Here is a 27,728-nt window from a genome sequence, read left to right on the forward strand (position 1 = left end):
TATCCACTGCATCACCGCCTGGTCAGGCGCACCTGGCATTTCTTCTTCCTTAGCTACACCCACTTTGGGGAATTTTTCCCAAAGAAATAATTCAATTGCTTTTTTAAAAATATTACTCATACTCATAGCTGTTTATTGTCAGTAAACACCAGACTGTTTTCACTTTTAACAAAAGTTGAAAAAATGAGTCAGTAGTTACCTACATTGAACACATATACACCGGACACTTATGCACAGTATCTTATTTAATTTTTACAATTCCATGAGTTAGATATTATCATCCCAAATTTTCAGAGAGCTTGGTTAAAATAACCCTGGAGCACAAAGCTGGCCACAGGGCTCTGACTGACCACCCCACCATCTGGCATCTGATTCAACACTCCCCTTGGCCTTGGGACTCGTCCCTCTAAACCTGACTCCCTCATGTCTACCGGGAGTGTGACAGCATGTGGCTCGTGATGAACAAGCCTGGCCCTACACACATTACACCTGGCATCACCCTTCATGGGCTGCTGAGGCACTCTGTATTTGTCTTCAGATGGTTTGTATTTTAAATATATGACACAAGCAACAAAAAGCCCCGCTGCCTGAGCCCAGACTCAGGTGAAATGCACCAACACAAAAAGCCCTTGCTGGTTCTGAGAGCATAAAGGCCTTTCCATGAACCATGGGCTTGAAGAAGCATGAACACAAACAGCTGAAACCTCAGAAGAGCAGTGAGGAGGCAATGAATGGTTTCCAAATGCTGTGCAGCAACTGACGCTTTGCACGGGGGAGCAGCAGCCCGTAAATCTCATTAAACAGAGGTGTGTAGATTCTTCGGCAGACCCAACCAGTGCTCTGCTCTGCTGTCTACTGAAACAAAAGCAGGGCCTTTGGACATTCCAATCAGCCCTCATCATATCCCTCCCTGAGTGTAACTGGCTCTTACAATTTAATTCAACCCAAAGGACATTTATTGAAGATTTACTAGGCTCTGTCCCAGAAATACACAAAGAATAAGACACAGTCTATAGTCTATGTAAAGAGATTCATTTCTTCAGGGTCTATTTAAGCACCTGTTATGGGCCTAGTACATAATAAAATGGCCATGGTCCCTGCCCTCAAGATTACCTTTTAGAGACACCTATTTGAGGCTGGTAGAATGTGGGTAAAGAATTAGGGTTTTAAAGGATGAATAGGAGTTCACCAATTACCAAAATGGGAGAAACCCTTTTCACAGCCATTGCTTTTCTTCAATCCTTCCAACAGCTCTGTGGAAAATTAACAGCCGCTTTTTCATAAGTGAGAACAAATTCTAGATTTAAAATTACTTGCCCAAGGTCCTCAAGCTAACAGCTGCTGGAGCTGGAATATCAACTTGGGCCTCATTCCCCCTAAGCCCATTATCTTTTCTATTTAACACTGTAGGAATATTTATTTATTTATATTTTTTATTATTAAGTGAGAGGCAGGGAGGCAGAGACAGATCCCTGACCAGGATCCACCTAGCAAGCCCCTACCAGACTATGCTTTGCCCATCTGGACCACTGCTCTGTTGCTCAGCAACTAAGCTATTTTAGTGCCTGAGGCAAGGCCATAGAGCTATCCTCAGTGCTGGGAGCCAACTTTGCTCAAACTATTTGAGCCATGGCTGTGGGAGGAGAAGAGAGAAAGATGGGGGGGGGGGCGGTGGAGAAGCCGATGGTCGTTTCTCCTCTGTGCCCTGACTGGGAATTGAACCCAGCACTTCCACACGCCGGGCTAATACTCTACTGCTAAGCCAACCAGCCAGGGTCTGTAGGATTTTTTTAAAGAAGCACTGAGCAATCATGTTTAGTGACCACTTTAAAATTAAAAGTTCAACCACCAAGAAAAATTGAGAATCAGTACATTTCAAAATAAATGTAAAAAAGGCCCTGGCCGGAAAAAAAAAAAAAGGCCCTGGCCAGGTGACTCAATGGATAGAGTGTTGTCTTTCAGTGTTGTGAGTTCGGTCCTCTATCAGGGCACAGATAAGAAGTAATCAATGAGTGCACAACTAAATAGAATAACTGAGTGGAATGAGTTGATGCTTCTCTCTCTCTCCCCCACTTTCCATCTCTCCCGCCCTCAAATCAACAAATAAACAAATAAATGTAAAAAGTATGTTTCCTGCAGAACTTCTCAGAGCCTTTCATGTGCCACATAATTCTATAAAAGTAGAGTTCCCAAAACACATGTGGCCTCAGAACATTTTATTGAGAGCTGGACTTTGAGGGATGTGTAATAAGGTGAGATGATCAAGTTGGCTTCAGGACCAGAAAGTCTGGGCTCCAGGCAGAGCTCTACCATGACCAAGCGCTGGGACCTGGAGCAAATTACTTCAAGTTTCCCATGCCCCAGGCTTCTCATCTATAAAATGGAGACAATGACAGAACTGGCCTTGTTGTAGAGAATAAACGATTTAGTATGTGGCAAGTCCTTAAAAGTGTCAGACACATGGCAGGGATACACTAAAACTATTGATGTTACCATTGGGCACACAAAAGTACCCTCTTAGAGGAGTGTTGGGTACACCTGGCCCTGAGGGGTAGGAGGAGGGCCAGAATTTAAGCTGACCCTGCTCCTGGGGTTTAGAAGCCATCAGAACGCACACTAAACTGATAATTCCACATGTCACTGAACATGGTTCTAAGCACCCTCCCTATATATACTCATTTAATCCCACAACAACCCAAAGAGGCAGATACTCTATTACTCCTGTTTTAGAGCTCAGAGAACTGAGGCTCAGAGAGGAGAAGCAATCTGCCCAAGGCCACCCAGGTAAGTGGTGGGGCTGAACTCTGAGCCCATGCCATCTGGCTCAAAAAACTCCCCTCCAGACCACTGCAACATCCTGGGTTTTTCTATCCGACAAAGTAAAATAAGGTTCCTTTAAAGGTAACATAGTGTCATAAATAAAGCCCATTAAAAAAATGAAAAATTACAGAATATGTTGAAACAATATAATACAGCAAGTCAAAAAAAAAAAAAATACAGCAAGTCAACTTACTTTATAAATGGGGGAACTGAGGCCCAGGAAGAAGAAAGACCTGTTCATGATCAGGCAATGGAACCTTCTTGATTTCAGAGTATCTGCATCGATTCACATGCTCTACATTTCACAAAGCATAAGGATATGGGTATATGACTTCTATTTCAGAAAAAACCAAGGGTGTATTAATAATCTTAAACTAAAAGTCAATCCACTTATTCTTCACATGGAACTAGTGACAAAAGGCAGCTGGGAAAGTGATCCAGTTCCCAAAGCATGGAATCTAGAATGGCTCATCTGGAAGGTCCCTTAGGGGACAAGTCCCTATTAAACAAAGGGGAAACATACAAATATGCCAGAATCAGTATTTTATTATTATTATTATTATTATTATTTATTTTTTTTGTATTTTTCTGAAGTGAGAAGCAGGGATGCAGAGAGACAGACTCCTGGATTCGCCCAACCGGGATCCACCCAGCATACCCACTAGGGGCGATGTTCTGCCCATCTGGGCCGTTGCTCTACTGCAACCGGAGACATTCTAGTGCCTGAGGCGGAGGCCATGGAGCCGTCCTCGGTGCTGAGGCCAACTTTGCTCCAATGGAGCCTTGGCTGCGGGAGGGGAAGAAAGAGACAAAAAGAAAGGAGAGGGAGAAGGGTGGAGAAGCAGATGGGCTCTTCTCCTGTGTGCCCTGGCCGGGAACTGAAACCGGGACTCCCACACACCAGGCCAACGCTCTACCACTGAGCCAACTGGCCAGGGCCAGGATCAGCATGATTTTAATAATTGTCACAAGACATCATTATGGTAGCAAAACTGACTCTTTGTAACTTAAACGGCTATATTTGCATCTGTAGTATTGATATGAGGTCTTGTAATTGCTTCAGATAATAAACCTTTTTAAGTGCACAGGTGGAAATGCAAAAGGTAATGGTTAAAATATTACATTGCACCTGCAGTTCAAGATGCAACCCAGCTCTCCCACTGGAGTGGACATCTGTGCTTTTCATCTACAACCAGCACTCCTTTCTTTTCATTGAAATCATGCCAGAGCTGCCAATCATGAAGCCCCACCTCCCTGTCCCACCGGATGTGCTTGTGGCCTACTCTGGACCAATCAGGGTCATTTTAAAGAAAAGGCTGACACGGGGGGGGGGGGGGGGGACGACACACACACACGACTCTCTTCCCCTTCCCCTGGAATAAAGACCCAGAAGAAGCATCATGCCTGGACCATTTCTCCTGCTGTGCAGAGGCCACCTGAGGCCAAACCCAGAGAAAAGAGATGAAAAGGAAGACAAGGCTTCAGCCTTGGATCCAGCTACACCTAAAGCCAGCAACCCCTGCACTTCCCAGGCTGGAGAGCCAGAGAATTTCCCTTTTTGCTGCAATGCAATTGAGTTTGCAAACAAAATAATTATAACCAATACTCCCAACTGAAGGTTCCCGCCAAAAAAAATCACATTTCCCCAAATCACCCAACTTCACTGGTGCACTGAACCAAACTGAAAAGAGTGCTGGATTCAAAGGAACTCAGCAGGCTGCTAATGGGTACAGGGTTTTCTTTGGGGGCAATGAAAAAGTTCTGGAGCTAGACAATGATGATGACAGCACAACACTTTGTCCTTAATGCCATTGAACTGTATATTTCAAAACGGCTACAATGAGCCATCTTACATTACTGTATTTTATCAATACGGTCTGCAAGATTCAAAACATTGCCCTCATTGGACACATCCTGACAAACATTCTCTCCCTGCTGTTGTTCCCTTTTCTCCTGGCTCCCTCCGAGCTGGCCAACAGAGAGAGTTAACTAAGTGTGGATAGCAGAATTCAGCAGGAGACCTTGGCCAGGGAACGTGCATTCTTCTGCATTTTCCATTCTGCTGCCAAAAGAGAGCCTCCGCCTCGAAAGCTGTTTAGCCATTAAAACTATTTATTGAATACTTATTATGTCCCAGGCATAGTGCTAACACTTTTAAATTTTTTTTTTTTTTTAATATATTTTTTACAGAGAGAGTGAGTGAGAGAGAGGGATAGACAGGGACAGACAGACAGGAACAGAGAGAGATGAGAAGCATCAATCATTAGTTTTTCATTGCGCGTTGCAACACCCTAGTTGTTCATTGATTGCCTTCTCACATGTGCCCTGACTGTGGGCCTTCAGCAAACCGAGCAACCCCTTGCTGGAGCCAGCGACCTTGGGCTCAAGCTGGTGGGCCTTGCTCAAACCAGATGAGCCCGCACTGAAGCTGGCGACCTTGGGGTCTCGAACCTGGGTCCTTCCGCATCCCAGTCCGACGCTCTATCCACTGCGCCACTACCAGGTCAGGCGCATTGTGCTAACACTTTTAGAAGGTACTCTGACAACCCATACTTTTTTTTTCTTCTTTTCCAAGTGAGAGGAGGGGAGATGGAGAGACAGACTCCTGCATGTGACCCAACCAAGATCCATCCAGCAACCCCCATCTGGGGCGAATGCTCTGCCCATCTGGGGCCATGCTTGCAACTGAGCTATTTTTAGCACCTGAGGTGGAGGCTCCACGAAGCCATCCTCGAACCAATTGAGCAATGGCTGCAGGAGAAGAAGAGAGAGAGAGAAAGAGAGAGAGAAAAGGGGGAGGAGGAAGGATGGAAAAGCAGATGGTCACTTCTCCTGTGTGCCCTGACCGGGAATCAATCCTGGAACATCCACATGACAGGCCGATGCTCTACAACTTAACCAACTGACCAGGACACCCCCATACCTTTTTAAAATTATTATCAGCCTATTAATTCTAGAACCCCACCTCCTGAAAATGTACTGTAAAGAAACAATTCATCAGAAGATAGAAAGAAGCTGTGTGTATTAAAATAGTGGTTGAGCCTGACCTGTGGTGGCACAGTGGATAAAGCATCAACCTGGAAACACTGAGGTTGCCGGTTTAAAACCCTGGCTTGCCTGGTCAAGGCATATATGGGAGTTGATGCTTCCTGCTTTTCCCCCTTCTCTCTCTCTCTCTCTCTCTCTCTCTCTCTCTCTCTCCCCCCCTAAAATGAATAATTAAATAAATAAAATAAAATAAAAATTAAAAAAAAAATATTGGTTGAGCCGTGGCCCGACAGCTCGGTTGATTAGAGCCTCATCCCGATACATCAAGGTTGCAGGTTCGATCCCTGGTCAAGGCACATACAGTAACAAATTGATGTTTCTGTCTCTCTCTCTCCTTCCCTTTCTCTCTCTAAAATCAATCAATAAAATAATAATCAAAATAAAATGTTGGCTGAAACATTATTTATAAAAATAAAAGTGGGAAGCAACTCAAGAGGCCAACTTAGTACATTACAGTGCTCTTGTGAAATGGGACAGTCTGCCACCAGAAAAACATACATTACAGAGGTTCTGCAGTCACATAATTTATGAATTTATGTTAAGAAAAAAAAGAAAGAAAGAAAAAGAAAAGCAGCAGCCACCTAGAGCATGATTCACAGCCTGTGACTGCATCAGTGCCCAGGCGGTGAACTTGCCCATAGAGCTGTCGGGAAGATGGAAAGACAGGCCTTGATAATGGGATGACTGGGAGTTTCTATCTTCTTATTTTTTTAAATAAAAGTTTTATTTTGGGATAATTTTTGATTTACAGAAGTTGCAAGAGACAGTACCAAAAGTTCTGTACCCTGCACCGCAATTGCACAGTTATTAACAGCTTGTGTTACTGTGGTGTGCTCATCACAACTAAGGAGCCAGCATGGGCTAACTAAGCTCCAGACTTCTTTCTGACTTCCCCAGTTTCTCCGTTCCGGGATCCAGTCCAGGACAGCACATGGCATACAGCCTGGTTTTGTATGTGTCTTTTTTTAAAAATACAACAACAATTCAATGGCTTTGGTAGATGAACAGATCTGTACAATCACCACCATAGTCCACTGTAGAATATTTTCATCACCTGGAAAAGAAGCCCCCTGCCCATTAGCTATCACACCTCCCTACCAAGGGTTTTTGTTTTGTTTTGTTTTGTTTTGTTTGTTTGGGGTTTTTTTTAACAGAGACAAGAGAGAGTCAGAGAGAGGGATAGATAGGGACAGATAGACGGGAATGGAGAGAGATGAGAAGAATCAATTTTCATTGTGGTATTTTTTTAGTTGTTCATTGATTGCTTTCTCATATGTGCCTTGACCAGGACGGGGGGCCACAGCAGAGCGAGTAGCCCCTTGCTCAAGCCAGCAACCTTGGGCTCAAGCTGGCGACCTTGGAGTCTTGAACCTGGGTCCTCTGCATCTCAGTCCGATGCTCTATCCACTGAGCCACCGCCCGGTCAGGCTCCCTACCATGGGTGTTGAGAAATCTTTTTGCAAAATGGAGAACCCTTTGGTAAGGAGAGAACTCCCTCCCTCAGCTTTCTTCCCTTGGTTTTTCTTTCTGGAATTCAGATTTTCTTTCTTCAGCATGACCCCATGCCCTAGCCCCAACCTTGGAAGTCTCTGATCATGTCAATTTTCATTATGTCCAGGATGGAAAAAAAACAACTTGACTACAGAAACCACTACAAGTAGAAATGTTCAGAAGCTCAGAAACAAAACCAAGCCTTTCCCCCTTCCTTTTCAGTCATACAGGGACTTGGGAATAGGCAACCCAACTACCCAGTGTAGGAGTCTGTGGCATTGCTGATACAGCCTTTGTCATTCTATAGCCACCAAATTATCATAAAGCCCCTGCTGGGCCTCATAAGGTTGACATTTATTCATTCTACAGGTGTTATTGAGTACCTACTGTGTGCCAGGTACTGTTCAGAGAGGGCGTGCAAGAATTCTCCCACTGGGTCCTCATGGCCACCACTGGAAGTCAACAGTGATCATCCACGATCCGAACAGGTAGTAGCTGCCATTTCAGCCATTCCTGCAGCCCCCTACTCCACAAGCCACCTGTCCCAACCTCACTGGTAAACTCTCAGCTGCCATGAGAGTTCTATTAGGTTCTATTAGGTGATGGTCAGGATCACAAACACAGCTGCCTGCCTCCTAGCCCGCACACCGAAAACAATTCTGGTAGCATTTTACCGGTGGCTGTGGAGGTCCAGACACAAAGCACGGCTTGCTTGAAGTCACAGCTAAGTCACAGACTCAGGAGCCAAACTCGGCCCTCTCTGTCCCTATGGATGATGATCCTTTCCGAGTGTGACTCCCAGAGACAGAAGGAACACAAGGCCAATTACCTGCACGACCTCCTTCACCAGGGTCTTGTCTGTGCCAGTTTTGGCTCGCTGCAGCCCACTGACGTTCTCGCCGATCCATGTGATAAGGGCAAACTTGGACCTCTTGCTCATGGCATCGCCGGTGGTGAAGCGTACAAAGGCGAACAATCGGATGTCATCTGCAGCCAACAGCAAAAAAGAAGCCATAGGGCTCAGTTAAAACACCCCAAAATTATGTCTCCGAAGAGGGGCAAAAAGCCATGAGTGCACCCAGAGTGGCATGGCCGGGGCCCAACACTGACCTTGGCCAACATTCTGTTATTTAGCCTACATTCTGATACCAACAACGGCACCCAGGCTTTGATGCCCATTTCACAGACAGGAAACGGAGGCTCAGAGGGGTCACCTGACACTCTAAAGGTCACACAGGTAGTTAGTTGGAAGCCATGCTGGGCTGTGAACACACAGTCTCTCTGGCTACTATACCTACAACCCTCCCATCCCTTATATGGTCAAGGCTTAGGTTCTGGATCTTATTTAGGGAGAAGTTTGTCAACTCTTCTTATCCCTAATCTTTGAGAGCCCACTAGGAACGGGAACGCCAAATGGAGGTGGGAACTGGGCTAGGGGAGGGGTTGGGTGAGGAGGAAGTGGCCCTTATTTTGGCCTGGGATACTGGGCAGGTCGTGCTTACAGCTAGACAATGAAGGATTCTGAATATTCTTCCATTAGGTGTGTTCTGTGTGTTACTGCTTACACATTCATTTTTATTTAAATGGCTCTCGGGGGCTAGTTGGTCCACTGATCTGCATTTACATTTCATTTGATTATCACCGTTTTTGATTACTGTCGCTTCAGGATCTCTTCCGCAGTCCACCATGTTAATTAAGCTTCCCAACCACCGCCACTCTGTGTTACCAAAAGATTCTTGAATTTTTAAAGTGCCATTGCCTGACCTGTGGTGGCGCAGTGGATAAAGCGTCGACTTGGAAATGCTGAGGTCGCCGGTTCGAAATCCTGGGCTTGCCTGGTTAAGGCACATATGGGAGTTGATGCTTCCAGCTCCTCCCCCCTTCTCTCTCTCTGTCTCTCTCTCTCCCTCTCTCTCTCCTCTCTAAAAATGAATGAATAAATAAATAATTAAAAAAAAAAAAAGTTTTAAAGTGCCATGTGTGTGTCTGTGTGGGTGGGTGTGTGTCCTGCTAGGAGAGACTAGGATCACTCCACCTCAGCACTCCTGGCCTTTGGGGCTGGGTCATTCTTTGGGGTGGGGACAGCCCTGTGCACTGTAGGATGTTAAACAGTACACCTGGTCTGCATCTCCTGATTGCCAGTATCACACCTCTTCAACCAAAAATGTGTGTAAGCACTGCCCAGTGTCCCCTGGGAGGCAGAACTGCCCCTAGCTGAGAATGAATTTCTAGACCAGGGGTCTCAAACTCAACTCAGCATGTGGGCTGCAGAGCAAGATCACAGCCGTTCGGTGGGCCGCACTAGGTCTACAAAAGGCAACTGTTACGCAACACTTTTCTCACTGCAGTTGAAAACAAAAAAAAATCAGTACAACAAGCACAATCGTACATGCAGTTTACTCAGTGTCACAAAACGACCAGAAACTGTAGTTCACATCACAACTGCTGTTAACTAAGCTAATATCTAGCTAGGATGCTAGAGAAATGAAAAATACAAGTAGGCCCCTAGGCTTACTTAATTTTATCCAAAATATTTTGAACTTCGTGGATTAGTCTGTGGGCCACACAAAATTGTTCGGCGGGCCGCGAGTTTGAGACCCCTGTTCTAGACAGTTTGTGTCCCCATTTAATCTAGACCTCCTTTGAGTTTTCCACCAAAATTCTGCGCTTTTCATTGACAATCACATATCCTGGCTCTGCTTACTTCTTCAAAGTTCGTATTTTAATTGTGCTTACCAGTGAGCTCTCATTAGCGTCTTTCGCTGGCAAAGGCTGGCACACGGGGATGCCACTGGTTTGGCTTATTCATTTTGTACCAGCTGCTCTGCTCAGCACCGACGCTCTCAATGAATCTTGGGGGTCTTGCTAAAATACAGATTCTGACTCAGCAGATCTAGGATGGGGCCCCGGGGTCTGCACTTCTAACTAGTGCCCAGGTAATGCTGTTGCATTTAAGGTTTTAAAATTTTTTTAAAATTCAAGGTGCCTCCTTTTCTGAGTCTTTCTAGGTGCCTCCATGCTGAATCCCACACATCGTACAGGTTTACACTAAGCCCCACAAGCCCTCTGGGTGTAAAGGAGACACAGTATGGAACTGATCAAGTTCATTGCCTGGTTAGTACCGTTAAGCCTGAGAGAGGACTGTCGGACAACAACTCCGCTGTCTAACAGGGAACCCTGTCCCAGGGAAGCCAAGAAACAGTTCGCAGCAGGCCACAGCCTCCTGATTCACACTCCAGCGTCCAGGCCAGGGGACTCCACGGTGTTTATTTCTTAAAGGAACAGGTCATTATGACCGTTCACACACTGGCACAACAGCTCTCAGGTTATAAACCACAGGTATGCTCTACTCTCCCATTTGGTCTTCACTATGACACTGCAGAGTGGGTGACGGGGAAGTGGTTACTGTCATCACCTTCGTCAACACCCAAATCACCAACTGAGAGATGAGACTCAGAAGGCGTGTGATGTGCCCAAAGTAACGTATTAATGACAAAGCCAGGCTTGAGGCCAAGGATCTAGACAGCGTGGGTGTGTCTGCCCACCCAGCAACAGGAGTCTGGGGGGGTGCCCATCATGGGACCTGAGCAGGGGGGTCAGGAGATGATGAGGCAAGTGGGGACAGAGAAAAGAAAGGATGGTCTGGGGGACACTTCTCAGGCCAAATCAACTAACTTCGTTACCAGCTAGCCATGGGAAGTAAAGGAGTACAGGAGATTCCCACACGGGGGTGAGAGCTCTTGTCTCTCACTCCCAAGGACTCTGACTTAGTCCCCAAACTTAGTCAAAGCCATAGCCGCCTCATCTGTAAAACAGGGTAATCTTTTTGATCTTCCCACTTTTTTTCAAGTAAAAATCATATTATTTTAAAGCAAAAACATGCAGTGGCATTTGGTACATTCACAATATTGTGTGATCATCATCACTAATTTCAGAACATTGGCATCAACCCCTAAAAGAAACCCCATACCCAGGAGCGCTCACTCCATATCCTCCCCCCCCCCCCCTCCATGCCCTAAGCAACACTAATCTGCCTTCTGTCCCTGGGTCTGCCTGTTCTGGACATTTCACACAGCTGGGGTCCTACACTCTGGTCTTCTGTGCCTGACGTTCACTCAGCATGTTTTCAAGGTTCATCCAGATTGTAGCGTGGCCAGTACTTCACTCATTTTACAATTGAATAATATTTCATTGTATGGGTAAACCATAAGCTGTTTATCCATTCATCTTTTGAGGACATTTGGCATGTTTGCAAAGTAGGATGATTTTGTACCACCCTCCTCAGATCATCATGACGATTAAATACGAACGCTGTGAAACCCGCCTGGGTTTCAGGCCTCTAACATGCTAGAATCTCCCCTTGAAGCTGCAGCCACAGGGAGGAGCTGCCAGGTGTGTAGTGAGCACAGGAAATGAAGCTGGTGGGACTGAGGAACTGAAATTCACGCAGCCACGGTGGCTGGTGCAGACAGAGCGTGGGGGTAAGTTGCTGAGCATTTCCCAGCATTCACGGCTGTGTCTGGGAAGCCAGCGCACTGTTTTGAGTAGTGTTATTGGAGGGGAAAAAAGAACCGGCACAAAAGTGTTTAATTAAATTGCAGCCTTGACCTGAGGGGGAGGCGGGGCCACATATCAGATGCCAGGGCAACACAAGCAAAAGATCAGGCAGTCTGTTTCCATGGGAACCACTCTATTTCCCACTTCCACATGGGTCAGCCTTGAGTTTTGGATTCTGTGATGGAATTTGGATTCCAACCACCCCATCTCTGGCCAAAGCCTCCCTTTGGCAAAGTTGCAAATCATATGTCCCAAGTACGAACTAAGGACCTGGCACAAGGTAGGTAAATAAGTCACACCCCCACCGCCAAGGACATGCAGATCCTGGCCTTTGTGGACCTTCCAAAACCTCAAGCCAATGTCATTTCGATTATTATGGCAGGTGAGGCTATTTTCTTGAGTGGCTGTTGGACACTTACCTGACAATAGTTTGACCAACAGGATTGCTGACGTTTTTGAAAACCCAAGAGTCACATTATGCTTAAAAAATGTTTGCTGCTCAAGAGCTGGCCCAACACTGAAAAGTCATCCGAGTCTAAAATGAAGAATCCGTTCTTCTGGGCAACATTGTCATAGCTGCCCATGCAGACCTCTCTCCCCCATTCACCCTGAAGGAGCCTGTGAGGCCATTTTGACCTCAAAGTGGTCTGTGCAAGAGAAAGTTCCAGTTCTTTAACACTGGTTGGGCCACCTCCCCTCTTCTGGACAAACTAGGTAGTTAAGCAAACACACACACACAGCCACGGCATCACATCAGACATGGAAAACATCAAGCCCTTCATTTATCTTCTGCTAATGGTCACTCTCACCCACAGGAAAATGCAAGCATATCAACTGAGAAAGGCTTAGCCACACCTCATCATATACGTATATAGTGCGTATGTGTGTGCCTGTGTATACATGTATATATCTGCACTAACATGGCAAAACTGGCCATGAGATAGCTGATACTTGAGCTTGCTGTCACCCACATGGTGCCACTTGGTCCCTAATGGGACCAATGACACATCTTTTCAGGCTGAGGTTCAGGAGTTGAAGGTGCAGCTCTGGCTGACCCCAGTGGGAGAAGCCCAAACACCCCAGGAGAAGACAGCCTGAGCCCCCTGTCGGAGGCCTCAGCACAGCTGACCTCCACTGAGCACTGGGCCGTTCACCTCAGCCTTCGGTTCAACAGCATCCAAGTTCCAAAGTCCACTAGAAACTCATCCCTGCTTTGTACCAGCTCTGTGACTGTGAATGTCGCCAATCCTCAGTTTCCTCATCTGAAAAATGGGTCACATATCTTATCTCATAAAGTGGTGTGAGGATTAAATGAAAAAAAAAAAAAAAGGGACATGAAAGCCCTGGCTGATGGGATGGTTGTTACTTCTCTATCCCATCTATCCAGTGAGACTGCTCTTGGAGTCTGCAGGGCTCCGAACTGCTGAGCCCAACAGAGCGTGCCCTGGCCTCCACCTTCTTCCACGGCTTCCTATGCCCACCAAACTCATGTTTTCATAGCAGGGGCACTTCTGGGAGGACACAGTCATTTAGTCAGTCGTACCATGAGTATTTCATAAGAGCCTACTATGTGCCAAGCCCAGCTAAGCACTAGGAGGTACAGAAAAGACAACAAGATAACAGAGGCCAGCATTTACTGAGCACTTACAATGTGCTAGGCACCATTCTAAGCACTTACACGTTATCTGCACAGTTCATCTTAACCTCCCTGTGAGGTCAGCACCGCTCATAATCCCATTTTACAGGCAAAGAAACTAAGGCTCAGAGAGGGGAAGTGATGAGGAGCCAGACGACTCTCTCCCTTCCCAATGGAGAACTGGTTGAGTCTAGACCAGCAGTTCTCAAAGTGTGGTCCTCGGACCAGCAATGTCAGCATCACCCAGGGACACATTAGAATGTGAATTCAGAAACTCTGCAACTGGGGCCTGGAAACTGAATTTTAGTGAGTCCCCCAGGGGAATTCTGATGCCCCCAAACCTTGAGGACCACTAACCTAGAAGAGATGAGAAGAGGAAACGATGGGGCGTTGAGCATGGAGAACTTGCTCCACTCCTGGCAGGGCACGGAGGTGAGACAAAAGGTCTTGTGGGCAGAAAAGCTGAAGTGCCCGATGTTCAGCCTCCGCTCCTTCCCTCCCACCTGCGGGCCTTTTATTTTAAGGAAGTGATCATGTAAAAGGGCTTCCTGTGTGGCCCAGCTTCTCAGCAGTATAATTTACAGAATTAGAGGCATCTGAGTGTGGTTTCTGAGTATCTCACCATCAAAGGCCATCAGGACTGTTCCCCCAGAGACTCTCTCGCCACCCAAATCCCACAGCCCAAGAAAGAGCGACTGAACCACGGCCCTGGGTATCAGGGAGTTCTTTCTGTTACCTCTAAAGTGTTTATTGGACGAAGTTTCCTAAATGCATCACAAAAGCCCATGGAGTCTCATTGCAGGGAAGATGGGCACCAATGACAGAGCAAGGTCAGGAGCCTCGTCTTGGAGGACTGTCAACAACACTGTGCACTGCCTCTTGGCCTGCGCAGTGAGCTCCTAGTCCAGGTTGATTGCGATGTTAGGTGTCCTTGAGTTGAAGCTATGGACAGTTTCCCCTTCCTGACCTGTGAGAGTCCTTTGTTCATGAAAAGATAGTCTTCACGTGGCATTAATAAAACTCCACTCAAAATAACTTGCCCTTCAGTCGGTCTATGCATGAAAGGGCTCCTGGACCAGCCCCTCCCAGCAGCCCTAAGGACCCCTCAGGAACCCTACGCAAGGCCCACTTGGTTCAGTGTCTTACTTCTCCCTCTAAGGCTCCTCGCTTTCATTTGCTAAGTAAGTTAACATAGAGCATCAGGTCATCACAGGTAACGTTTTCAGACACTGCCTGGTACAGTGCTCACAAGCGCCGGTGTCATTGTGTTGAGTTCTCTCCCCTGCAGCCCCGTCCTCCCTCCACTTTTCCTCTGACCCTCCCTCCCTCCGTTACCCTACATTTTCCTTCTTTCTCTCCTGTCTTACCACCCTCCTCACTTTCTCCTGCCCCATCTGTGCCTCTTTCTCCCTTCTCTTCCCTCCTCCTGCACCCTCTGTCTAGGGCCAGAAAGGAAGGAAGAATTTAGGACGAGAGGTAAGAAGGCAGGGGGACCAGGGGAGTGATGCTAAACAGTTGTACAAGGGAACGTGGGAAGAAACAATCACACAACGAAAGGAGGTGACCACAAAGCGCAGGAGACGAAGGGTAAGGAGGAAAAGGGGCAGTCAGACTTCTCTGGAATCACCAAGGGCACCAGGACGAACTGCTTCAATATTTTCCCAAAAACTATAAACGGCATATGATCCACGCCACCCGTTCAAGGATTACCTTCTGCCTCCCGCAGACAGACTTGACATTTCCCAAGGCGCAGGGGATTCCTGAGGGGCAGATTCTGCCCAATCCTACCCATTATTCTCACCAGGGTGACCCTGACACAAGATCCACATTGACCGAGGGCCCTTACCTTCTCCCAAACAGGACCTGGCCTTCTCCTCTGCCTGCCCCCAACGCCAGCCCTGGCTACAAAAGGACAAAACCCAAAGGATCTGCAGTGGGCCAAGCAGTGTACACATTTTTTGCATTTTTGCAAATACTTGAAATAATTTTGTTACACACAGAACACATACTGGATATAGAATAATTAGAAGCAAAAATAAGGGTCTCATTACCTAAGTAACCTCTGGAAACATTTTGGTACCTGTCCTTTTGATACTTTTTTTTTTCCTTTTGATACTTTTTAACTAGTTTTATATTTGTCTAGTTCCTGTTCTATCCCACAGTGCCAAGCACATAGTAGGTACTCCAAAAATATCACTGGCCAACAGAAAGAAAAGAGAGAGAAATCATGTCATAATTTCCATCCAACACTGAACTTCAGAGCAAGACAGAGAAGGAAGGAGCACACAGGGAGGAAATTGCCCCAGAGCGCTACAAGACTGCAGCTTGCTCTAAAGCTGACCTGACCTTATATAGACTCCCTAAGAAGTTATGCAAACAAGGTTCATTTCAGTGAGGAGAAAACAACCCACACATCAAAAAGCTGAGCAGTCAGCTTCCACCCAGTGAGCTCCCTGGAGGAGGTATGAAAGGAAATGGGGAAGGACTCTAACATCCTGCCACCCAGGGCAAGGTGACAGCTGGACAGTTGCCACAACCAGCGCTTGCTTCCAGCAGGCTGCGAATGGGGGGAGCCCAGGCAGCGACAGAATGATAGGAGGAGGTCTTAGGAAGCAGAAAATGTCCTCTCAGGGACAAAGAGGACACAGAGGTCTTGTTGGGTGCCACACCTCCCCCCAGGAGGGAACTAAAACCAAAGGGTGAACATGAACGGAGCCGGTACCTCCCTCGAAAGAAGAGCTATCATTATTAAAAAGCGCTGTCTTGCCTGACCAGGTGGTGGCGCAATGGATAGAGCGTCGGACTGGGATGCAGAAGGACCCAGGTTCGAGACCCCGAGGTCGCCAGCTTGAGCGTGGGCTCATCTGGCTTGAACAAAGAGCTCATCAGTTTAGACCCTAGGCCCCTGGCTCCAGCAGGGGGTTACTCGGTCTGCTGAAGGCCCGCGGTCAAGGCACATGTGAGAAAGCAATCAATGAACAACTAAGTCGCAACGAGAAACTGATGATTGATGCTTCTCATCTCTCTCCGTTCCTGTCTGTCTATCTCTGCCTCTGTTTAAAAAAAAAAAAAAAAAGCGCTGTCTTATTTGCTCCCTTTTTCAAAGTGACTTCTATTATTCACCCGGTTGGGTAAAACAACAAAAAACCCTCCTGTCCCATTCAAAAAATTGTTTGAAAATATTAAGCCTGACCAGGCGGTGGTGCAGTGAATAGAGCGTCAGCCTGGGACGCAGAGGACCCAGGTTCGAAACCCCAAGGTTGTGCTGGTTTGAGTGTGTGCTCACCAGCCTGAGCCCAAGGTCCCTGGCTTGAGCAAGGGGTCACTGGTGGCTGGAGCCTCTCAATCAAGGTTCATATGAGAAAGCAATCAATGAACAACCAAGGTGCCACAATGAAGAACTGATGCTTCTCAAGGAAGCATCTCTCTCCCTCTTTGTCCCTTTCTTTGTCTCTTTCTCTCACCAAAAAAAAAAAAAAAAAAGAAAACATTAAAAAGTATAAAAAAATAAAGAAAACATCCCAGAAATAGAAGCCCTGTACACATTTTGGCATGTTCCTTCACGCCAGAGGATAAATGGAGATTTTGTTTACTGACGTGATCTATACTCTAGTGTACATGTGTAAACGTACAATCGGTGTTCAGCTCACACTGCACACGCACTCTGATACTTTGTCCCGCCCACTCCTCAAAGCACAGACTTCCAAAATGATTCCTTTAATTGAATTTACATTACACACAGAATGACCCAGCTTTCCTAGCTTGGCAGAGAACAGCAGAAAATGGAGTAAAGGATAGCCAGAGGAAAAGAAAGATGATTACTCCAGTAGAACCCTCTGGGAATGGGCTGATCTGGATTCCCAAATTATCAGGATAAGCTAGTGGTTTTCCCCCAGTGACGAAGCACCAGACCTTTTTTTTTTTAAATGATGACTTTTACTTCCTTAAATGGAAGTCAGTGTTTTATACTCAACTCCACCTTCTGACTTCAAGATCAGTGGCTGTAATAGTTCCCTGGAGGCTCTGAGTACATCAGTATAGCATCTACAGTGAGACACTCTGGGGTCACTGAAGTAGCCAGGGGCTGATCACTTGAGCACGGAATGCCCCTAGCGTGCACTGCTCTGCATTCTTGCATCAGTTTTGTCTAGTTCTGCTGCCTTTCCATTGCCGTCAGTTAGTCATTTGACACACACTTACTGACAAGCTGTAATCCAGAGACTCTGTTGAATAAAACACAATCCCTTTGCTCAAAAAATATACACACTAGCCTGGAAAAAAAAAAAAAGCATGTGAACACAATGTAGATGGTGCCATAGCAATGAGAGTTATCACAGGATGAGTGAGAACATAAAAACAAGGAGGAAATTAACTCTGCCTGGGGGTTGGTGATCAGGGCAGGTGATGTTTGATATGGGACATGGGGGATGACTTGGAATTCATTCAGCTCCCAGGGAGGGCTCATGTTACTGACTTAAGTGAGACAGATAGAGCTCCACAGACCAAAGCAACAGCCTCTGTGGGCTAGTTGAAATCGCAGGCTTCTACCAGCCCTTCTATTTTTGACTTGCCACGGCCTAGAGCATATAATTAGCTTATTATTACTGTGTGTAAAATAAGAATTCAAAGGCTCAGAACGACTTCCCTGAGGGCTCCACTGGCTTGCTCACCCCTACTCCAGGAAAACAGGAATCCTGCCCCCTACCATCTCTCTGTGTCCACGAAGGTGCACTGCCCATAACTATCGTATATTTCCTGAGTAAATGAAGAGCTTCTGCTCCCCTTTCAATCCCCCAGGCCCACCCCCATCCTGGCTGCATTCAGCTCAGTGGGAGATGTCATTTTATAGGAATAAAAGCCAATCTCCTTCCTGGATTTTAAAAGTGTGGCTTCCACCTATAGAGACAATAGACCCACAGAGATGAGCAGATGTGGACAGATGGGTAACAAATAACTGATTTGAACACATTTGCCCACTAAAAAAAAAGCATGTGGGAAGGGCAAACCAACAACAGGATGTTTCCCAGGGTTAGTGATGCCTGTATCATGTCAGGGTTGTTGACTCTCACACCCACATCGCCAGATTTACTACCCGGAAGAGCAAAGCAAACTCGAACCCTCAGCAGCCTGAGCGAACCAAAAGACAGGGCTCGTGTCCCAGCTGCCTCTTCCCTCTCTGATCCTCAGTCCTCTGGACTGGAGGGCGGCTTCTCCAGCTTGGCCTCAGAGCCCCTGGGTGGTGAGGACAGATACACAGACAGCTATCCATCCCCCGGCTATTAACAACATTCCCAGCCCTTGAGTTTGCCCACACATTTATGGCTGACTCATTTTATTCTATTGATTCACTCATTTATTAACCCACATGAATATCCAAGACAGAACATCCCCTTCTCTTTAAAAGTCCTCATTTCTGACGCAGGGGGTTAAGGCAATGAAAGACATTCTCAGCACCAGCTCCATACCGGGCTGGACTGGGAAGATGAAAACAGCTAAGGGACAGTGCTGTCTGGAGGCCAATACTCATCAAAAGTAGTAGACCTAACAGGGCGGTGGCGCAGTGGATAGAGCGTTGGACTGGGATGCAGAGGACCCAGGTTCGAGACCCTGAGGTCGCCAGCTTGAGTACAGGCTCATCTGGTTTGAGCAAGACTCACCAGCTTGAGCCCAAGGTCGCTGGCTCAAGCAAAGGGTCACTCAGTCTGCTGTAGCCCTGGGTAAAGGCACATATGAGAAAGCAATCAATGAACAACTAAGATGCTGCAATGAGGAACTGATGCTTCTCATCTCTCTCCCTCTCTCTGACTCTGTCACAAAATAAAATCTTCTTTAAAAAATTTTTTTAAGTAGTAGAGAGGTAAAGGTCTCAGAACCAGGGAAGTGGTAAAAAAACGCTAGACAGTGATGATGACAAGCACCATGGTAACTATTATGGAGCAAATGGAGGCAGCGGGGAACATGAGAACGCATGCGATCCAGTCCACGCAGAGCATGCGGTGCAAGGGGGCCCATGGCGTTAGTGGGTGGGCAGGTCTGAAATGAAGGGGAAAGTGACAGAACTAAAAATGCTGACCTAGGAAAGAGCCACAAACAGGACCAAGGTGCAATTCTAGAAGGTCACAGAACAAAAGTAGCGGGAATAAAACACATGCTGCTCAGTAAAACCCAGTGTCCTCACTGTGGCCTGCGAGGCTGGCCATGCTCGGGGTCCTGCCCCCGACCCCACCTCCCTGCACACTGGGGGCCACGGGCCGCCTTGATTTCTGTCCTCTTCCTCACTCCTTCTCTTCTTTACATTTAAAAAATTGAAATATTATTCATATACCATAGAACTCATCTCTTTTGTGAATTGTACCCTTTAGGCAGACAATTCATTGCTTTTTATTATACTCACAAGTTTGTACAACCATCACCCTGTCTAGTTCCAGAACACTTCATTACCCCAAAAGGAGACCTTGTACCCATTAGCTGTCACTCCTCATCCCCTGTCTTCCCCCCCCCCCCCCCCCCCAGCAACCACTAATCTGCTTTTTATCTCCATGGATTTGCTTGTTCTGGAAACTTCAAGTAAACGGAATCCTACAGTGTGTGACCTTTCATGTCTGGCTTCTTTCACTTAGCGCAATGGTTTTGAGGTTCATCCACACTGTAGCATGAATCAGTACTTCATTCTTTTGTACGTCTGAATAATATTCCATTGCATGAATGAACCACATTCTGTCTATCCATTCATCAGTTGGTAGACATTTGGGTGGTTTTCAGTTTGGGGTTATGGTGAAAAATGCCACAGTGAGCATCCGTGTACAGGTTTTTGTATGGACATGTGTTTTCATTTCCCTTGGTTATGTTAACCAAGGTTATGTTAACCTTCTCAGGAACTGACTTGCCACAGTGGCTTGTACCACTTTCCATCCCCACCAGAGGGTTCTGATTCTCTACCTTCTCACCCACACTTGTTATTACAGCCTTTTGGTATGTGGGACGTGGTATCCCACTGGGGATTGATTGGCATCTTCCTGTTATTTGTGACGTTGAGCACCTTTTCATGTGTTTATTGGCCATCTGCAGATCTTCTCTGGAGATACGTCCATTTAAAGTCCTTGACCATTTTTTAGTTGGGCTGTTGTTTTGTTTTTGTTGTTATTGTTCAGCTGTAAGAGCTCTTTATACATTCTGGACACCAGACCATTATCATATATTTGATTTGAGGCCCTTCCTTTTCATTGGGCTTACTCTTCACCGGGATATCCGTATGTCCAGCTCCTTCTCATTCAGGTCTCCCTTTAGTGTCACCTCTTCTTTCTCCCCAGACCAGCCTTGCTAATGGTGGCTTCCCTGCAGTCTGTCTGCAGCCATTGCTTCACTTACTTTCTTTATTGTGATCACCTCCTAAAATGATCTCACTTGACAGCTTGTCTATTATCTGTCCCTGCAGTTCAAACAGAATGTAAAGACTGTGACTTAGATCACTCAACTTCCCCAGGACCCAAAGTTCCTGCCATGTAGTATGTCCTTGGTTTAAATTTGTTGGATGAATGAGTAATTACAAATTGCCAAAGAAGAAAGTAAGTTAGTTTCTGGAATCAAGCACATGGCAGTAGGTTTTGTGAAATCAGGAACAGAGCAAGTGGCATCCAATTCAGGGCTGCAAGAGTTCTCTCAGGGTGTACACAGGCCCTCCTCTGTGGGCAGGGGGCCCGAGGGCATGTGACCGCCTGGGCTCACACAGGGGCTGCCCAGAGCCTGGCTCCTCTCACTCCTCCCCAGAAGCCCCAACGTGACCGAGGGGTCTCTGGCCTGCCTGAGGCTGCAGCTTCCTTCACTTGCAAACCATGAACAATATGCTCCATTCTATAGTCAGTGCAGAGTTACAGCCAAAAAAGGGAAGAAAACTACTTCTGGGTCAGAAGAGATGACCTCCAAGGGACATCCTTTCAGACAAAAGCAGTGAAGTCAGAATTTTACACAGGGAGGCCCTGGCCAGTTGGTTCAGTGGTAGAGCGTCAGCCTGGTGTGTGGATGTCCCGGGTTTGATTCCCGGTCAGGGCACACAGGAGAAGTGTCCATTGTCCATCTGCTTCTCCACACCACCTCCCCTTGCTCCTCTCTTTCTCTCTCTCTCTCTCTTCTCTTCCTCTCCTGCTGCCAAGTCTTGATTAGAGTGAGTTGGCCCCAGGCACTGAGGATGGCTCCATGGCCTCCACTTCAGGTGCTAAAAAGTGGCCCCAGTTGCAACGGGGCAAGGACCCCAGGTGGGCAGAGCATCGCCTCCTAGTGGGCTTGCTGGGTAGCTCCTAGTCAGGGCTCATGCAGGAGTCTGTCTCTGCCTCCCCTCCTCTCACTAAATAAAAAAAATTTTTTAAGGAAATAAATAAATAAGAATTTTACACAGGGAAGGATAAAGGCGTTTGAATTACAGAGTATCGCTCCTCAGAGATCATCAAAGGTTTTCCACTTCAACAAAGGCAGAAAAATGACCTCTGAGCTGTGTATATTCCCACAAATAAGACACCAGCCAGAGGCACAAGCATCCTTAGCGCTCAAAAAAAGAGCTTGTGAAACGTTGTTAGGAGAGTAGATCCTAACAGTTCTCGTCACAAGGAGAAATTATTTTTTCTTTTCTTTTTATTGCATCTAATCAGATGATGAATGTTAGCTGAACCTATTATGGTACTCATTTCACAATACATACATGAAAACTAAATCATCATGCTGGATACCTTAAAGTTATACAATGATATATGTCAATTATTTCTCAATAAAACTGAAAAGGCGAAAAAAAAAAGAGCTTGCCTGTGGTCTTCCCTCCTTGTTTCAAAAGAATTTCAGCAGCACGTGTCAGAAAGCAGCAGGGCGTCAAGAGTGGGGGCCAGGAACACAGGCCCCGGGTGAGGAACACTGCTCAGCCCCCTGTGCAGCCCTGGGCCAGTGCCTTTACGACTCTGAGCCTCGATTTCCCCATCTATGAAATGGAAATAACAACAAGGCCTGCCACACTAGGTCTTGGTGTTAATCATGATTAGATGACTGGAGCTGGCAAAACAGTGGCCCCAAAGATGTCTGCATCCTAATCTGCAGAACCTGTTACTATGTGACCCAACAGTGGCAAAAGGGACTCTGCAGATGTAATTTACAATCTCAACATGAAGAGATGATTCTAGGCCCTGGCTGGTTGGCTCAGCGGTAGAGCGTTGGCCTGGCGTGCGAGGGACCCGGGTTCGATACCCGGCCAGGGCACATAGGAGAAGTGCCCATTTGCTTCTCCACCCCCACCCCCTCCTTCCTCTCTGTCTCTCTCTTCCCCTCCCGCAGCCGAGGCTCCATTGGAGCAAAGATGGCCCGGGCGCTGGTGATGGCTCCTTGGCCTCTGCCCCAGGCGCTAGAGTGGCTCTGGTCGTGGCAGAGCAACACCCCAGAGGGGCAGAGCATCGCCCCTGGTGGGCGTGCCAGGTGGATCCCGGTGGGGCGCATGCGGAAGTTTGACTGACTGTCTCTCCCTGTTTACAGCTTCAGAAAAATACAAAAAAAAAAAAAAAAGAGATGATTCCAGATGCCCCAGGCGGACCCACAAGCATCACTGAAGGGAGAAGAGGGGGGGAGGAACATCAGAACCAGAGAGATGCACTGTGAGAAGGACTCAACCTGCCATTGCAGACCTGGATGACAGAGGAAGGAGCCATGAACCAAGGGATGCAGGCGGCCCTGAGAAACTGAAAAAGGCCATGAAACGGATTTTTCCTTTGAGCCTCCAGAAGGAACCAGCCCTGCTGACACCTTGATGTTTGCCCAGTGAGAATGATTTGGGCTGTTGAACCCCAAAACTATAAGATGATGAAATTATGTTGTTTTAAGCCACTACATGTTTGTGTAAATGTGTTACAGCTGCCATAGGAAATTCATACAATGACATCAGCACAATGCCTCGCACAATAAAGCTTCAGTGCTTACCATTATTTTTTGTTTGTTTGTTTATTTTTTTCAGAGACAGAGAGAGCATCAGAGAGAGGGATAGACAGGGACAGACAGGAACAGAGAATTGATGAGAAGCATCAATCATTAGTATTTTGTTGCGACACCTCAGTTGTTCATTAATTGCTTTCTCATATATATATATGTGTGTGTATGTATGTGTGTGTATATATATATATATATATATATATATATATATATATATATATATATGCCTTAACTGTGGGCCTTCAGCAGACCGAGTAACCCCTTGCTCAAGCCAGTGACCTTGGGTCCACGCTGTTGAGCTTTTGCTCAAACCAGATGAGCCCGCGCTCAAGCTGGCGACCTCGGGGTCTCAAACCTGGGTCCTCCGCATCCCAGTCCGACACTCTATCCACTGCACCACCGCCTGGTCAGGCTTATCATTATTTTTTAAAGTATTATTACCTATTATTGGCAAAACACACAAATACATCGAAGATAAAATAAGAATAAATATACAAGAAAAATAATGAGACAGATGAGCATAAACTAAGTCCAGAGCTAAAACAGGATCTAAAGCAAGTTAATTTCAAAATGCACTGATGAAATATAATCAAAATGCTGAAATCACAGTCCTCCCTTCAGACACAGGCCTCCGGGACCTGTCCCTGCTGAGGCCACTGAGCTGAATCTGAAAAGCCAATCGCATAAAATTAAATCAGTGAGGAATGCAGCCATGCGGAGGCTCTGGGCAGCAGACCAGGGCCAGAGGCGAGTGCGGGTGGGACATCAGTCAGGGAGCTTGGTGCCTACATCAGGGGACTGGAGCTCATCTATATTCACTCATCAATTCCACAAATACCTGGGGAGAAGGCCAGGTACTGTTCTAGGTGCTGACAGTACAGCAGAGAAGCGTACCAGGATTCAGGCCCCACGCCAGGAGCTGACTCTAACAGGGAGATAGATGACAAACAGGTACATGAATGCTCATGTGCATATAACTGGGGGAACTGGTAAGTGCTACAGCCCATGACTTGGAACCTCACAAGAGAGCTACACTGGGGGGGGGGGGGGGAAGAGATTAGGACTGGCTAACCATGAGGGGTGGGATTCTCTACTGAGGATTCTACTACCAGAGTGACAAATCCCTCTTTTCAGGACCTCACCGTGGAACTGAAGAAACGGACAAGCACACAGCAACTGCACAATGTGGTGGCATCACAAAGGCAAGGAAGGCATCTGGGCAGAGGGGACAGTCACACTGGGCTTTGGTGGACACATAGAAGTCCCCAAGAAAGCAAAATGATGAGGGCAGTGCAGGACTGTCCACAAATCTTAAGAAAGGGGGAGGGGAGGGTTGCAGAGTACAGGGGGACAGCTGGGAACCTTGGACACAGATCTGGGTCCAACGTCCAGTTTTTCCACTTCCTGTGCCATCTCAAGCAAGTAACTTTTGATTCTCCAGGGAAACCATCAGATTCCTCGTCAGTAAAGTGGGGATAACTCCTACTTACAGTATCTTTGTCCTCATTCCTTCCACACCCCTCAAGAATGAGAGAAGTTTCGGATGAGGTGATACATGCGAAGCATCCACAAAGTGCCTGGCATTCGGGCATCCATGAGGTCCGAATCCCATGTGTTAGGGACGTGCCTTTGGGGCGGGGTTTAGCTAATGATCATCTGTTGGGAACATTTCCCCACATGTGCTGGAACTGACCTCGAAAGGAGGACACAGCCAAGAGGCTGAAACCCAGAATTAAACCAAAGAGTTTACTAAGGGAACTCATGGGCAGCTTGGGCAGCAGCAAGATGATGGATCTCTACATCCAAAAGGGGATAGGGGCTTGATAGATGTGGCCTCCAGGAAGACAGACAGCTTGTAGCCAATGAGCCTGTGCTTGCTAAGAGCTATATATTCTGGCCCTGGCCAACTGGCTCAGTGGTAGAATGGCCTGGCATGTGGATGTCCCGGGTTCGATTCCTAGTCAGGGCACACAGGAGAGGTGCCCATCTGCTTCTCTACCCCCCTCCCCCTATCATTTCTTCTCTCATCTTCCCCTCCTGCAGCCATGGCTCCATTGGAGCAAAGTTGGCCCCTGGCACTGAGGATAGCTCCATGGCCTCCACCTCAGGTGCTAAAAAATGGTTCCAGTTGCAATGAAGCAAGGGCCCCAGATGGGCAGAGCATCGCCCCTAGTGGGCTTTCTGGGTGGATCCCAGTCGGGGCACATGCAGGAGTCTGTCTCTGCCTCCTCCCTCTCACTAAAATTAAAAAAAAAAAAAAGCCACATATTCCAAAGTCTACCCTTCCCGGGATGACCTGGAAGTCACTGAAAGAAACTTGCTTCTTAAGATGGCTCTGGTTACAGCAAGTACTAGAAACTATTTTGCCTAATAGCATCCCACCATAAGGAGCATCCACGTCATCTCTAAGTGTTTGAACCACATGGGCAAAAGCTACAAAACATTCTTAAGGGGAGAGAAGTTGATGCAACCTGATGTGTAGCTTAGAAAGCCACCTCTAGCCTGGACTGCATGTACACTGGAGTCAGGGAAAGTGCCCAACTTCGCGCTCAGCTTAGGGCTTGGCACACAGTAGGCACTCAACAAATGTCTTGCAGAAGGAAATATCACGAACAGGGGTGGAGCCCTGGGAAACACCCACACTGAAGGGGCATGAAGGGAAAGGAGAACCAGCAGAAGGAAGTGAAAATAAGAGAGATAAGAGACAGACTGAGAACAGAGGGAGCACTGCAGGGCAGAAGCAGAGGGAAGGAAATTCTATTTTCAGTAAGCAGAGGTCACTGACAAATGCTTCAGAGAGGTAAAGTGGAACAAAGACTAAGAAATGGCCACTAAATTTGGCAACCAGAAGATAATTATTCATGGGTAAGCAGGCGGAGATATCTATATGACCCACAAGCAATACTTTCAAAAAGTTTGTGTTAACTCCTAAAGATTTTCAAGAATCAAAAACTCAATTCAATTCAATTAACTGAACACTTTTTCTGAACAAGGGACATTCTACTTGCCAGGAAGATGAACATCTAGCAACCTGCCCCACATGAGATGTGCCCACCAACTCAAAAGCATGCGTAAGTATCACCAAGAGCCAATCCAAAAGAGAGCTCTCACAAGCCCGTGGACTTTATGGCACAAACCATGCAGTGTGACTCAGGACCTCCGGGTAATATGTGTGTGGGAAGAGAAGGCAATGGGAGAATGAATGTTGCAGAAAACTATGAAGGCAATAACTCATTAACCCTTCAGAGTTCTACTTAAAAATCATAGCCCAACAATGTTTCTGGAACAAAGCCAGCACTCCAGCAATATTTGTTAAATGCAAAACCGACAGACTGTTTAGCGCTTTACAATGTTCAAAGCACTGCCACAGATTCAAAGCTTCCTTTTGACCTCATATTTCCTTAGACCCACAAAACAATTTCTCCCCTCCCCTTGTCACTCAAATTTCTGAAATCCATGGGTGTGTGAAACAAGAGGGAAAGAAATTCCAAGTGCAGAACAACATGATACTCAGTGCCAATTGTACATGTGTTGTACTGACACACAGGCAGAGCCGCGAACAGCAAGTCTATCTGCCTCAGACCATGGAATCTCATCCCCCTTCTTCTGGTAGTGGCAAAGATTCTCAACTTGACCAAACTCTAGTCAGGCGCTTTTGAGCTCTTTCAACAGGTTTTAACTTGTGGACTTGTGTATTCATCTCTGCATTATTTATCTGATTTTAGCAACAGTCCTGTTATGCCAGAATCCCCCATATTCCGTATCTGATTGATCATCCTTGATAGCTGAACATGTTCACCATCCTCCACCATTCCTCGGATACTTGATCACCCTGGACTGCCTTTAGCAAGAATATTGTTAGGTTGCTTTAGCCAGAATATCCCTTACCCCTGATATTTCTTCTTGGTAATTTTCCATCTACTGACCCCCACCCTGCTCCTGGACTATAAATTCCCACTTTTCCTTGTTATATTTAGAGTTGAGCCCGATTTTTCTCCCCTACTGCAAAATCTCATTGAAGTGGTCCCAACACCTATCACAACAGTCCCCCTGAATAAAGTCTGCTTACCATTCTTTAACAAGTGTCAGAATAAATCATTTCTCTTTAACAGTAAACACCCCCCGTTTTCCTTATGAACCAGCACACTGCCACTCTCAGTACCTAGTAAGGCTGACCTCATCCTAGAGGGGAATCACCCAGGCCCATGTGAACACATTT

The 27,728-nt window shown here is 46.7% G+C and overlaps 1 protein-coding gene across 2 annotated transcripts in view; it reads right to left on the reverse strand.

Annotated features, from left to right (window-relative positions):
* COTL1 (coactosin like F-actin binding protein 1) overlaps positions 1–27,728 on the reverse strand; it is a 51,634-nt gene that overhangs the window by 10,177 nt on the left and 13,729 nt on the right. For both annotated transcript variants that reach the window (XM_066350100.1, XM_066350099.1), the window contains one exon: positions 8,189–8,346. In XM_066350100.1, coding sequence (XP_066206197.1) covers positions 8,189–8,346 — 158 coding nt within the window. The remainder of the gene's footprint in view (positions 1–8,188; positions 8,347–27,728) is intronic.

The sequence above is a fragment of the Saccopteryx leptura genome, chromosome 9, assembly GCF_036850995.1.
Source record: "Saccopteryx leptura isolate mSacLep1 chromosome 9, mSacLep1_pri_phased_curated, whole genome shotgun sequence".
Classification (NCBI taxonomy): Eukaryota; Metazoa; Chordata; class Mammalia; order Chiroptera; family Emballonuridae; genus Saccopteryx; species Saccopteryx leptura.